This window comes from Myodes glareolus, chromosome X (genome assembly GCF_982192425.1).
Source record: "Myodes glareolus chromosome X, mMyoGla1.1, whole genome shotgun sequence".
Classification (NCBI taxonomy): Eukaryota; Metazoa; Chordata; class Mammalia; order Rodentia; family Cricetidae; genus Myodes; species Myodes glareolus.
In genome coordinates, this window is record NC_142053.1 from 106,881,943 (window position 1) to 106,895,503 (window position 13,561).

Sequence of the window (13,561 nt, forward strand, 5' to 3'; positions counted from 1 at the left end):
ACACTCCCTCCATCTTCCCCTCACCTGATCCTTCCTGTTCCCATTCCCTACCCCCATCTAGATCCCTCTCCTATTCATTAGTGATGTCTATTCCATTACCCTTTCACAATGAGATTCTCAAGTGCCCCATTGTGATCCCTTGTTAATTCGCTTCTCTCTGAGCCTGTGATTGTAGCATGGTTATCCTCTCTGTGCCTGTGATTGCACCTTGGTTACCTTACAGCTAATATTCAATTGTAAGTGAGTACATACAATGATTGTCTTTCTGGGTATGGGTTACTTCACTCAGGATGACCTTTTCTAGTTCTACCCATTTGCAAGCAAATTTCTTTTACTTTATGAAATGGCCTTCATTCTATGGATGTCAAGCATGGAATATCCTTATGTGAAATGGGGTATGTTTGAAGTTAGTGAGATTACCCAGTGACAATGTAAGCTTGCCACCAAGCTTAATGTGAGTTTGAACGTAGTGTTTCAGAAGGTAAAACAAGAAAATCAACTCGGACAAGCATCCCTCTGATCTCCACACCACATTTTCTATCAGAGCACACTGGGAATGCTCGGCAATTTGTGATATTCACAAACAGAAAGATATGTATGACTGTCCAGTATACAGATAGTCTTTCTATTCCATGACAAGGGTACACACTGTCTACAGAGCCAACACTATGAAGTACAGCTATGCCTTCAGGAGACCTGAGTTTCAGAGTGTCTCCAGACAGAATTGTGTTTACTTTTCTGTTTATGTTTCAGCTTCCTTACAACCCACCTTTCACTTGATATTTATTCTGTGATAAATGTTTTTGCAACATGCATTTCACCATTACTTTTCCCTGCTACTGCTTGTCAGAAATATCTGAATGCATGATCATGGCCTTCAGAGATTAGGAGATGAAAATATCCAAAGAAAGAAACAGGTTAGACAGAGGAGGAAGTCATTTAGACAGACCAAGAGAATCAAGTTGTTGCTTTATTTAGAACGAGCTAGGAACTACAGGAGTTTTGTATATGAATGAGAAATTTCTTCTAGGAACTTTCTGACAGATGTTGTAAATGGAGTTCTCACTTCAGATCACTTGTTCAGCCACTATGGAAACACACTTGGCCTTCACCTGATTCTTTAGTTTCAAAGAGTTTATCTCAGAGAGAAAGACGATTATACCAAAGAGTGACATGGCGGCCACCAGTACCCCGACTGGGAACACAGCAGTATAGAGTTTGTTTATTAAGGCTTCTTTTTTAACTGGAAAGTCAGGTGGAAAGTCAAGAGTGGTTTGGCCATAATGATCTACAAAGTGATTCCAGCTTACAGAAACAAATGTGAAGAAGCTGCTAATACACAAAAGTAAGGCAGCAACCTTGTAGCAATATATCTGCATTTCAATAAATGGGTCTTTCATGTAGCTAATCTTAATGGCGATTGCACCAAAAATCAGTACTACAGGCCTCATCGAAATAGCCCACATTATCAGGTTTTGTGCAATCTGAAATTCAGGTGGAATGGTCCAACTGGAATTGATAGGGGTGTGCACCAGAATCTTCGTTACAGTCCCTGAGGCATTAAAATCTTGAGGGTAATAAGCTTCCCATAGTCCAAAGGACACAAATTGCACAATCTTGTCATCGAATTCCCACAGGCGCCAGAATTGGCTGCTTGCAATGATTATTTCCAACACCAAAGCTGATAGGGTGATAAGGAGGCCACTCAGCTTGAAGATGCACTCCTTCTCATTGGCAAATCTGAAGATGAAATTGAACAAGTATATAGTCAAGTCAGGAACACAAGGGACAGTGAAAAACAAAATGAATCATGGTTTACAGAGCAATAAGTTCTCATACTTTATCATTGCTGTCACATAAAGTTGTATTTAAGTAATATACCTATGGCCGAAGTTCCCTCTATAAGAGGCTTTGATTAGCAATTTCACTGTATCTATCAAATGCTGAAATGTGCAGATTTGTTAACTAAACATTTTAATGACTGGAAATAATAGTCAATAAAGTTTATAACACATGTTAAATGATGTTTAATTAAGCAGTGCTTATAATACATAAATAAGATAAATAGCTTAAATGAGAGGTATAAGCAGAAGAATGCACAAATATCTATAAATTATGGTAGTGAACTTTTGCAAATTTAATTCACCTATATTGTCTGCTATATTTGTACATGTATATGCTAGTACATGTGTCATGGGAAAACATATTGGAAAACCTGAAGTCTTATTATGTGACCAAAATTAAAATCTGTATGTGAAACATGAGCCCTCACGGATATTTCAATCATTTCCCATAACTTACTAAAACATACATATTAGAAAATTACTAATTCACTTATTTGCTGAATATGAAGTATCCTGACTGTCTTATGTGAGCAACTATCTTCTCAAGCACCGAATTAATACTATACATTTTCTGTATGCACCAACTTATTTAGATTACTTATTGGTTCATATCTTTGGATGTATGGTTAATGTTCATGAATAACTATGCCCTGAAGGATGTAACTATGTTCTTGAGCAGAAAGAAAGTACAGGCATGTACATGATAACATTGCCACCTCCAATGCAGAAGGTTTGAGTGGCCTACAAACTGTATCTCCTTGCCAGGAAAATTTCCCTACTCCGCATTCTTTGTGGAATGTACTTCCTAACAGGGTGAAGGCAGTAGCTCTTCTAAATCGGGACGACACATCAGCAAAGTGACTTTAAAATCTAGTATAAATTAAGTAACACCCTACTCATGTCCTCCTCCTTGTTAAGGCAGATTTGAGCCTTTTGCTGTCAGAATCAGTGGGTTTTGAAGCACAAATATAATCAGGGTGGAAAATTCTGTTGTGCAAGACAAATGAGCTAGCATGGCAAGATTTAGTTGTGCCCATGTCTGAAACCCATGGAGGAGGTGCTTGTGTTTCATAAAGATCCAATTTGAAACCCTCCATGAAGCTCATCTTAAACGTTTACCTTTGTTTATCAAGGGGGAAGAGATCCATTTGAGAAATGTCGAGATCATAAATATCTTCCAAATAACAGGAAATGTTGACCAGACAGGGAGTCACACAAGAGTTGAATCACCTTCAGTAAAAGAAGTTCTGTTAGATAGATATTTCAGCTCAGAACAGTGTCTCACAATCAACTCCTGGTTCACACAAACCAACCCATTCCTCTTCTTTGCTTACTTGAAGCCTCATTTATACTCTTCAGGGATATTAGCCCACCTGATATTCCTGACCCTCCAATAAGATTCACACAATCCTTATCCCATTATATAAACAGAAAAAAAACACACTGAAAGTCTAATTCACATACTCAGTTTCAGGAAACTAAAAATGTATAAAAGTAAATACAGACTACAGAGCCTTCACAGCTACACAAGGATTCCCAGTACTTATATTCAGTAGAATTTACTAACAGAAATGATATCAACAAATAGCTGAATCTTAGGTCACTGTCTTCTTTGACCTTCTATGTCTCCTGAAATTGAAAGCTAGTAACAGAAACTATGTAGAAAACATAAAATACTTGCCTCTCTTCCCTTCTATGAAGGTCAAATGCTAGTGACTACCCAGTATAACAGAGTGACTTTAAAAATTCTTGTTTCCGTAGCTACCAGAGATGAATGTCACATTATGAGCAAAGAAGCAGAGTCAAGACATATAGTCTTAAAGGGCCAGGGTGGTTAATGTCCCTCTCATATGTACAAACCTTTAGAGATATAATTAATCTATTAAAGGTATAAATTAATCTTTTATTAATTTGAAAAAATTCTCAGAAAATTTAAATTTATCATGATTTCTCCCTTCAACAACGTTTTCTACTCCCTTTGTTTCCCACATCTCTGCCTGCCCACTTGTTCAGTCTTTGCTTTCTCTATCTCTCTGAAAAAAAATCTTAATGCTAGAAAGACAAAAATACAAAATGAACACATGGCATAAGGTTTGCATTGGCCAACTACTGCTAGTTATGATGCCTACATTGGAATGTATTGAGTATTCCCAGTTATATTCCATTGAACAAAACTGATTTTCTTTTTCAAACACGTATCAATTGCAAATATCTTCTTAGTTAGTGAAGATTTTTTTGAGTCTACTACACAGTTATAGTACTAGCATATGGTCTGGTTTGAATGAGTATGGGTCTTGTTTGTCCTTTCAAAGCCTCCTTCAGTTCTCATGGGGTATTTGTCTTGTGTCTCCAGGACACTGTTTACTAAGAGTCATCCAATAGCTCTGACTCCTACAATCTTTCCCTTTCTTCTACTACACAGATCCCTAAGCCTTGAAGGGGGAAATCTGATGAGGACATTCCATTGAGGACTGAGTATTTCAATGTCTCTCATATTCTGCACATTGTCCAGTTGTGGGCCTTTGTGTTAATTACCACCTAGTACATGAATTTTCTATGGTATGTGTGGGGTAGAGTGGAGTACAAATCTATGGGAATAGTTCTTTAGAAGTCATTTTATTTCAGTATTCCTTTTTCTGAATAATAATAATAGGAGATTTTATATGACCTATCTAATCTCAGTTTTCTTTCCACTTCAGGAGAGTTTTCTATAGGTTCCATCTCATGGAGTGGGTCATAAATTCAATCAAAACTTGATGGGTAACCTCTTTCAGCCAAAGGCCTTTGAAAGGCTGGACCAGATTGAAGCAAGACTTTGGGTACAAAAAGGCCACAGTCCCACCAACTTGTCCTTTTCTTCCCATATACTACACCTGGATATTTCATCGCTGTTATCCATGAGTTCCCTTTTAATAATAATAAAAAAACCTTAATATACCCTATTCAGAGCTAGTGTGGGATTCCTTTATTTACTCCATCTGGTGCCCCCAATGTGGGAACAACTCCACACTTATCGGGACAGCCCCCACCTCTGTGGCACTCCTTGTTCACCAGCCCAGGCCCATTTCTTGCCTGCTCATGGCCTGTCTACCGCTTCTTAGTAACCTGACTCTCCCCACACATGGCTCATGACTCATATGCCATTCCTTTTACAATCAGTTGTCCCTGTGGTGATTCTTCTGCTAATAGCACATAGTTCATGACTCACAACTGAATGAAAACTTTGGGCTTCCTTCTTATTCTGACCACCAACTCTCAGAATCACTTTAATTGTCCTTAATAACTGCTATTAGTTTGTTAAACAAAGCATATTTATCATTATCAAAAAAAACGATGTCCTTCCACTAGACGGCTCCAACTATGATACTTTCTGGTCAACAAAGATTTTTACACCTATTCCAGTTCACCATAATTACCTAAGGCAGGTTAAGATTTGAGAGTTATATAATGACTAACAATATTACCAGTCATGAATTTAATAACCATTTTGCTTATGCTATTCTGCAAGGCTTATGTGATTTTCCTGATACATCCATTTATTTGATTTTGGAAAATAGTTTTGTTTTTCATATTGTATCACTAAGAATATGGTTTCATAACAGAGCCAAAAATGAGACACTTTTAGAAATGGTACAATCTTTACAGACTAATAATGACCAGCTAGTTGAAAATTTATACTATTAGAAAGGATAACATTAATTTAACAAACAAAATCCAATTAATTTTGAAGGATGCTGAGATAATATATGAAAGAATTCATGACGTTGAACTTACCAATAGGAATCTGTTGAAAAGTTATGATAGGATAATGGATAAGGTATCTCTCCAGGAAGGAAATATGTACACCATCACAATTATGTCCAAGGATGAGATGTTATCTTTACTGAACAAATTTCATAACTTGGAATCATCAATAAGGGCAATAGAACAAAACTCTGGACATGAGATTCAAAAGGTATTTACAAAAGGCATTGGTAAAATAATTCTATACACTTTTATTGATATTTATTGAGCTCTACATTTTTCTCTGCTCCCCTCTCTGCCTCTCCCCCCCCCTTCAATACTCCCCAAGGTCCCCATGCTCCCAGTTTACTCAGGAGATCTTGTCTTTTTCTACTTTCTACTTTCCACGTAGATTATATTTATGTAAATCTCTCTTAGTGTCTGTATTGTTGTCTAAGTTCTCTGAGATTGTGGTTTGTAGGCTCACTTATTTTGCTTTTTTTGTTTAAAAACTACCTATGAGTGAGTACATGTGATAATTGTCTTTCTGCGTCAAATAATTTGAAAATATTGAGTAATCAGAAACAAGACAAGGCGGTCCACTCCATATCTCTTCAAAATAGTGCTTGAAGTTTTAGCAATAGCAATAAGACAACATAAGGAGATCAAGGGGATTCAAACTGGAAAGGAAGAAGTTAAACTTTTCTTATTTGCAGATGATATGATAGTGTACATAAACGACCCCAAAAACTCTACAAGAGAACTCCTATATATAATAAATACCTTCAGTGATGTGGTAGGATACAAGATCAACTCAAAAAAAAAAACCCAGAAGCCCTTCTATACACAAAAAGTAAAGAAGCTGAGAGGGAAATCAGAGAAACATCACCTTTCACAATAGCCACAGATAACATAAAATATCTTGGGGTAACATTAACCAAAAAATGAAAGATCTATTTCACAAAAACTTTAAGCCTTTGAAGAAAGAAATTGAAGAAGACACCAGAAAATGGAGAGATCGCCCACGTTTGTAGATAGGAAGGATCAACATTGGAAAAATGGCTATACTACCAAAGGCAAGCTATAGATTCATTGCAATCCCCATCAAAATCCCAACAAAATTCTTCACAGACCTTGACAGAACAATAATCAACTTTATATGGAAAAATAAAAAACCCAGGATAGCCAAAGCAATCCTATCTAATAAAGGAACTTACAGAGGCATTGCCATCCCTGGCATTAAGCTCTATTATTGAGCTACAGTAATCAAAACATCTTGGTATTGGCATAAAAACAGAGATGTTGACCAATGGAATAAAATTGAAGACCCAAATATTAATGCACACACCCATGAACACCTGATTTTTGACAAAGAAGCTAAAATTATACAATGGAAAAAAGAAAGCATCTTCAACATAGAGGATGAGTTAAAAACTCTAGTAGGAAATAAGAAATGTATATTTTGGCAGGCTTCTATAAATGATCAAGGACCAAAGCTAAGAGTGCATATAAATAACATTGTCATTGAGGAATTACTAGACACAGGTGTGTGTGAGAGTAGCATTGTTCCAGGATCTTGACATCCAGATTGGCCTCTTCAAGAAGCAGATGTTCAATTCCTAGAAATTGGAACTCTATCTCAAGTGAAACAAAACACAAGATGGGTTGGATGAATAGGACTAAAAGGACAGAGAGGAAGGCCAAGGCCATATGTAACTAAAATTGCAGTGAATGTATGGGGTTGTGACCAGTTGCAGTAATAGAATACCCAGATTAACATTCCCACAGTCCCAGAAACTCATGTTTCTGGGATAGATATTACAAAGTACTATGAACAAAGGTCACCAGCCATTCAGGCTATAAAAAAATACAAAGCAACTAGCAAGCCTTCAGAGGTACTAATGGCCCATCCTTTAAAATGGTCAAGTAAGAAACCAATATGTGTTAAACAGTGGTCTTTACCAGAAGAGAAGTTGAAGGCTTTAGAGCAGCTGGTAAAAGAGCAACTAGATGCTAACCATATTTAATAATCAATCATCTCTTGGAATTCTCCTGTATTTGTTACTAAAAAGAAATCTGTAAAAATGGAAAATGGTGACAGATCTTAGAGAAGTAAACAAGGTTATTCAATGTATGGGCACTCTACAATCTGAAATTTATCTGATTTTCTATTACCAAAAAGATGGCCTCTCATAGTTAATGATTTAAAAAATTGTTTCTTCACTATACATTTAAAAGAAAAGAACAGAGAAAAATTTGCCTTCGCAGTGCCTACTTATAATAATTCTCAGCATACTAGGAGATATCAATGGACTGTTTTCCCAAAGAAAATGCTCAATAGACATACCCTGGGTCAATACTTTGCAAGTCAGTCATTGGAAATAATGTATAAGTAATTTTATAAGTCTTTATTTTCTATTATATTTTGCTATCTGACTCAAATAAATCAGACATGTTAGAAAGAATGTTTGAAAAAGTAAAGAAAGTTTTATCTAAATGGGAATTACAAATTGTTTTTGAAAAAATACTGAGAAGAGATTCAGGCAATTACTTAGTTTTAAAATAGGTTCACAGCCCCTCTCCTCCTACATCATCCTGGCTTTCTACCTGAAACCCCTACCCTTCCTCTGTCCCTTTTTCGGGGCTTAAATTCCTCCAACTCAGCCTGGGTGGGCACCGCGGCCTGGACGGGTGGTGAGTGCAAATGGGAGGGAGTCCCTTTGTTCTAAAAGCCTGCCTGCAGCAAGGTAAGACTGCAGGCAGGGAGACTTCTGACCAGCGAGTGGCTCTGATCCTGTAGCAGATGATACAATGGAGGGGTAAGTGTGTTCCTGACTGCCACACAAGTCCGAAAAGGGAACACACAATCTTCCCGCCATCCTTATCTCCCTGGCTACTCCAAAGGGGGGGCTTGCCCCAGCTAAACCCTCTCTCCTCCTACGCCATCCCAGCATTGTGACCGGAACCCCTACCCTTCCTCTCTCCCTTTTTCGGTGCTTAAATTCCTCCAACACAGCCTGGGTGGGCACCTGCAGCCGGAACAGGTGGTGAGTGCAAATGGGAGGGAGTTCCTTTGTTTTAATAGCCTGCCTGCAGCAAGGTAGGACTGGATGGCAAAGTGATTCCTGGATAGCAAGGGGCACTAATCCATTAGCAGAAAACCCAGCGGAGGGAAGAGTCATTGGAGAGCATCTGAAGGAAGAGATGGGCAGGCGCCAAGGCAAGAATTCCTCCAACAATCTGAAAAACAACATGAAAACACCAGATCCCAGCAATCTTACGACAGAAGGACTTGAACACCCTATTCTGGAAGAAGTGGAAAACAGTGTCATTATGAAAGCAATAGAGTCTCTTAAGCAGGGTATGAATAACTCACTTAAAGAAATAGAAGAGAAATATAACAAAAAGATGGAAGAAATGAGTAAAAAATGGAAGAGAAATATAACAAAAAGTTTGAAGAAATGAGTAAATTCGTAAATGATACCCTGGGAAACCAAGAAAAAACAATCAAACAGGTAATGGAAACAGTTCAAGAATTGAAAACTGAAATGGAGGCAGTGAAGAAATCACAAACCGAGGGCCGGCTGGCTATGGAAAATCTGGGTAAACGAACAGAGACTTCAGAAACAAGCTTGACCAATAGAATACAAGAGATAGAAGAACGAATCTCAGATTATGAAGACACCATAGAAAAAATAAACGCTCTGACCAAAGAAAACAGCAAATCCAACAAATTCTCATCACAAAACATTCAGGAAATATGGGACATAATAGAAAAACCAAATCTAAGAATAATAAGAGTAGAAGAAGGAGAAGAATTGCAGATCAAAGGTCCAGAAAATATATTCAACAAAATTCTACAAGAAAACATTCTCATCCTAAAGAACAATATTCCTATGAAGGTTCAAGAAGCATACAGAACACCGAATAGACTGGATCAGAAAAAAACATCCACTCGCCATATAATAATCAAAACACAAAGCATCCAGATTAAAGAAAGGATATTAAGAGCTGCAAAGGAAAAAGGTCAAGTAACTTATAAAGGTAAACCTATCAGATTTACACCAGACTTCTCTATGGAAACCATGAAAGCCAGAAGGTCCTGGATAGAGGTACTGCAGAAACTAAGAGACCATGGATGCAAGCCCAGACTACTATACCCAGCCAAGCTATCGATCACTATCAACATCTACATTCATTCTACTACAGGTTGACATCCTGTTATGCCAGCACCATTTGTTAAAAATGCTATCCTTCTTCCATTGTATACCTTTAGCTCCCTTGTCAAAAATTAGGTGTTCATAGATTTGTGGGTTAATATCCGGGTCTTCTATTCGATTCCATAGGTCGACTTCTCTGCTCTTATACCAATACCAAGCAGTTTTCAGTACTGTAGCTCTGTAATAGAGTTTGAAGTCAGGGATGGTAATGCCTCCAGAAGTTCCTCTATTGTATAAGATTGTTTTGGCTCTCCTGGGTTTTTTGTTTTGCCATATAAACTTGATTATTGTTCTCTCAAGATCTGCGAAGAAGTTTGATGGGATTTTGATGGGGATTGCATTGAATCTATAGATTGCTTTTGCTAGAATTGCCATTTTTACTATGTTGATTCTCCCAATCCAAGAACAGGGGAGGTCGTTCCATTTTCTGGTATCCTCCTCAATTTCTTTCTTCAAAGACTTAAAGTTCTTGTCAAATAGGTCTTTCACTTCCTTGGTTAGAGTTACCCCAAGATATTTTATGCTATTTGTGGCTATCATGAAAGGTGATGTTTCTCTGATTTCTGTCTCTGCTTCTTTATCCTTTGTGTATAGGAGCGCAATCGATTTTTTTTTGATTTGCTCTTGTATCCTGCCACATTACTAAAGGTGTTTATCAACTGTAGGAGTTCTTTGGTAAAGTTTTTGGGGTCACTTATGTACACTATCATATCTTCTGCAAATAACGAAAGTTTAACTTCATCCTTTCCAATTCGAATCCCCTTGATCCCCTTATGTTGTCTTATTGCTATTGCGAGAACTTCAAGCACTATATTGAAGAGTTAGGGGAGAGTGGACAGCCTTGTTGTGTTCCTCAGTTTAGTGGAATGGCTTTGAGTTTCTCTCCATTCAATTTGATATTAGCTGTCGGCTTGCTGTATATTACTTTTATTATATTTAGGTATGAACCTTGTATCCCCAATCTCTCCAACACCTTTATCATAAAGGGGTGTTGAAGTTTGTCAAATGATTTTTCAGCATCCAATGAAAGGATCATATGGTTTTTTTTCTTTCAGTTTATTTATATGATGGATTACATTGATAGATTTGCCTATGTTGAACCAGCCCTGCATCTCTGGGATGAAGCCTACTTGACCATAATGGATAATTTTTCTAATGTGTTCTTGGATTCGGTTTGCCAGTATTTTATTGAGAATTTTCACGTCGATGTTCATGAGTGAGATTGGCCTGTAATTCTCTTTCTTGGTTGTGTCTTTGTGTGGTTTTGGTATCAGGGTAACTGTAGCTTCATAAAAGGAGTTTGGCAATGACTCTTCTGTTTCTATATTGTGGAGTACATTAAGGAGTATAGGTATTAGCTCTTCCTGGAAGTTCTGGTAGAATTCTGCATTGAAACCATCTGGTCCTGGGCTTTTTTTGGTAGGGAGATTTTTTGATAACAGCTTCTAATTCTTCACAACTAACAGGTCTATTTAGATTGTTCAACTGGTCTTGGTTCAACTTTGGTATATGGTACTTATCTAAAAAAATGTCCGTTTCTTTTACATTTTCCAATTTTGTGGCATACAGGCTTTTGTAGTAAGATCTAATGATTCTATGAATTTCCTCTGTGTCTGTCGTTATGTCCCCCTTTTCATTTCTGATCCTACTAATTTGCATGTTCTCTCTCTGCCGTTTGATAAGTATGGATAGAGGATTGTCGATCTTGTTGATTTTCTCCAAGAACCAGCTTTTTGATTCATTGATTCTTTGGATTGTTTTCTCTGTTTCTATTTTGTTGATTTCATCCCTCAGTTTGATTATTTCCAGTCTTCTACTCCTCCTGGGTGAATCAGCTTCTTTTTTTTCTGGAGCTTTCAGGTGTGCTGTTACGTCTCCAATGTGTGTTTTCTCCATTTTGTTTAATTGGGCACTTAGTGCTATGAACTTTCCTCTTAGCACTGCTTTCATAGTGTCCCATAGGTTTGAGTATGTTGTGTCTTTATTTTCATTAAATTCAAGGAAGACTTTAATTTCTTTCTTTATTTCTTCCTTGACCCAGGGGTGATTTAGTAGTTGACTGTTCATCTTCCATGAATTTGTTGGCTTCCTAGGGGTAGCATTGTTGTTGAATTCTACCTTTAATCCACGGTGATCTGACAAGACACAGGTGGTTACTAATATTTTCTGTATCTTTGAAGTTTGCTTTGTTGCCCAGTATGTGCTCAATTTTTGAGAAGGTTCCATGAGCTGCAGAGAAGAAGGTGTATTCTTTCCTATTTGGGTAGAATGTTCTATAGATGTCTGTTAAATCCATTTGATTCAATACCTCCAATAATTCTCTTATTTCTCTGTTAGGTTTCTGTCTGATTGACCTGTCCATTGGTGAGAGAGGTGTGTTGAAGTCTCCTACTATTAGTGTGTGTGGTTTGATGACTGCCTTGAGTTCTAGAAGTGTTTCTTTTACATAAGTGGGTGCCTTTTTATTAGGGGCATAGATATTCAGGATTGAGGCTTCTTCCTAATGATTTGGTCCCGTTATGAGTATGAAATGTCCATCGCCATTTCTTCTGATTGATTTTAGTTTGAAGTCAATTTTGTTAGATATTAGAATGGCCACACCCACTTGTTTCTTAGGTCCATTTGCTTGGAAAACTTTTTCTCAACCCTTTACTCTGAGTAGGTGTCTGTCTTTGTGGTTGAGATGTGTTTCTTGTAGTCAGGAGAATGTTGGATCCTGTTTTTGTATCCAATCTCTAAGTCTGTGCCTCTTTATAGGTGAATTGAGTCCATGATATTAAGTGATATTAATGACCAGTGGTTGTTGACTCCGGTTATTTTTTTTCGGGGGTAGTAGAGTGTATGTGTTTCCCTTCTTTTAGTTGTGCTTGTGAAGGGTCGCTAGATGTCTGAGCTATTGTAGGCAGTGTTGGGAATGTTGGATTCCTTGGGTTGTGCTTTTCCTTCTAATACTTTCTGTAAGGCTGGATTTGTAGCTACATATTGTTTAATTTTTTTTATCCTGGAATATTTTGTTTCCTCCATTGATCATGAACGATAGCTTGACTGGGTATAGTAGTCTGGACTTGCATCCATGGTCTCTTAGTTTCTGCAGTACCTCTATCCAGGACCTTCTGGCTTTCATGGTTTCCATAGAGAAGTCTGGTGTAAGTCTGATAGGTTTACCTTTATAAGTTACTTGACCTTTTTCCTTTGCAGCTCTTCATATTCTTTCTTTAATCTGAATGCTTTGTGTTTTGATTATTATTTGGTGAGGGGATGGTTTTTTTTTATCCAGTCTATTCGATGTTCTGTATGCTTCTTGAACATTCATAGGAATATCGTCCTTTAGGTTGGGAAAGTTTTCTTCTATAATTTTGTTGAATATATTTTCTGGACCTTTGATCTGCAATTCTTCTCCTTCTTCTACCCCTATTATTCTTAGATTTGGTTTTTTTATTATGTCCCAGATTTCCTGAATGTTTTGTGATGAAAATTTGTTGGATTTGATGTTTTCTTTGGTCAGAGCATTTATTTTCTCTATGGTGTCTTCATAATCTGAGATTCGTTTTTCTATCTCTTGTATTCTATTGGTTCTGCTTGTTTCTGAAGTCTCTGTTTATTTACCTAGATTTTTCATATCCAGCCGGCCCTCGGTTTGTGTTTTCTTCATTGCCTCCATTTCAGTTTTTAATTCTTGAATTGTTTCCATTACCTGTTTGATTTTTTTTTTCTTGGTTTCCCAGGGTGTCGTTTATGGATTTACTCATTTCTTCAAACTTCTTGTTATACTTC

At 37.3% G+C, this 13,561-nt stretch overlaps 1 protein-coding gene across 1 annotated transcript; it reads right to left on the reverse strand.

Annotated features, from left to right (window-relative positions):
• Positions 1–952: 952 nt before the first annotated feature.
• Positions 953–3,070, reverse strand: LOC125408125 (uncharacterized). The gene is made up of 2 exons (XM_087902712.1): positions 2,964–3,070; positions 953–1,740 (listed from the first exon to the last, which is right to left on the reverse strand). The coding sequence occupies exons 1-2, from the start codon at positions 2,990–2,992 to the stop codon at positions 1,068–1,070; spliced, it is 702 nt and encodes a 233-aa protein (XP_087758838.1). The 5' UTR covers positions 2,993–3,070; the 3' UTR covers positions 953–1,067.
• Positions 3,071–13,561: the final 10,491 nt, after the last annotated feature.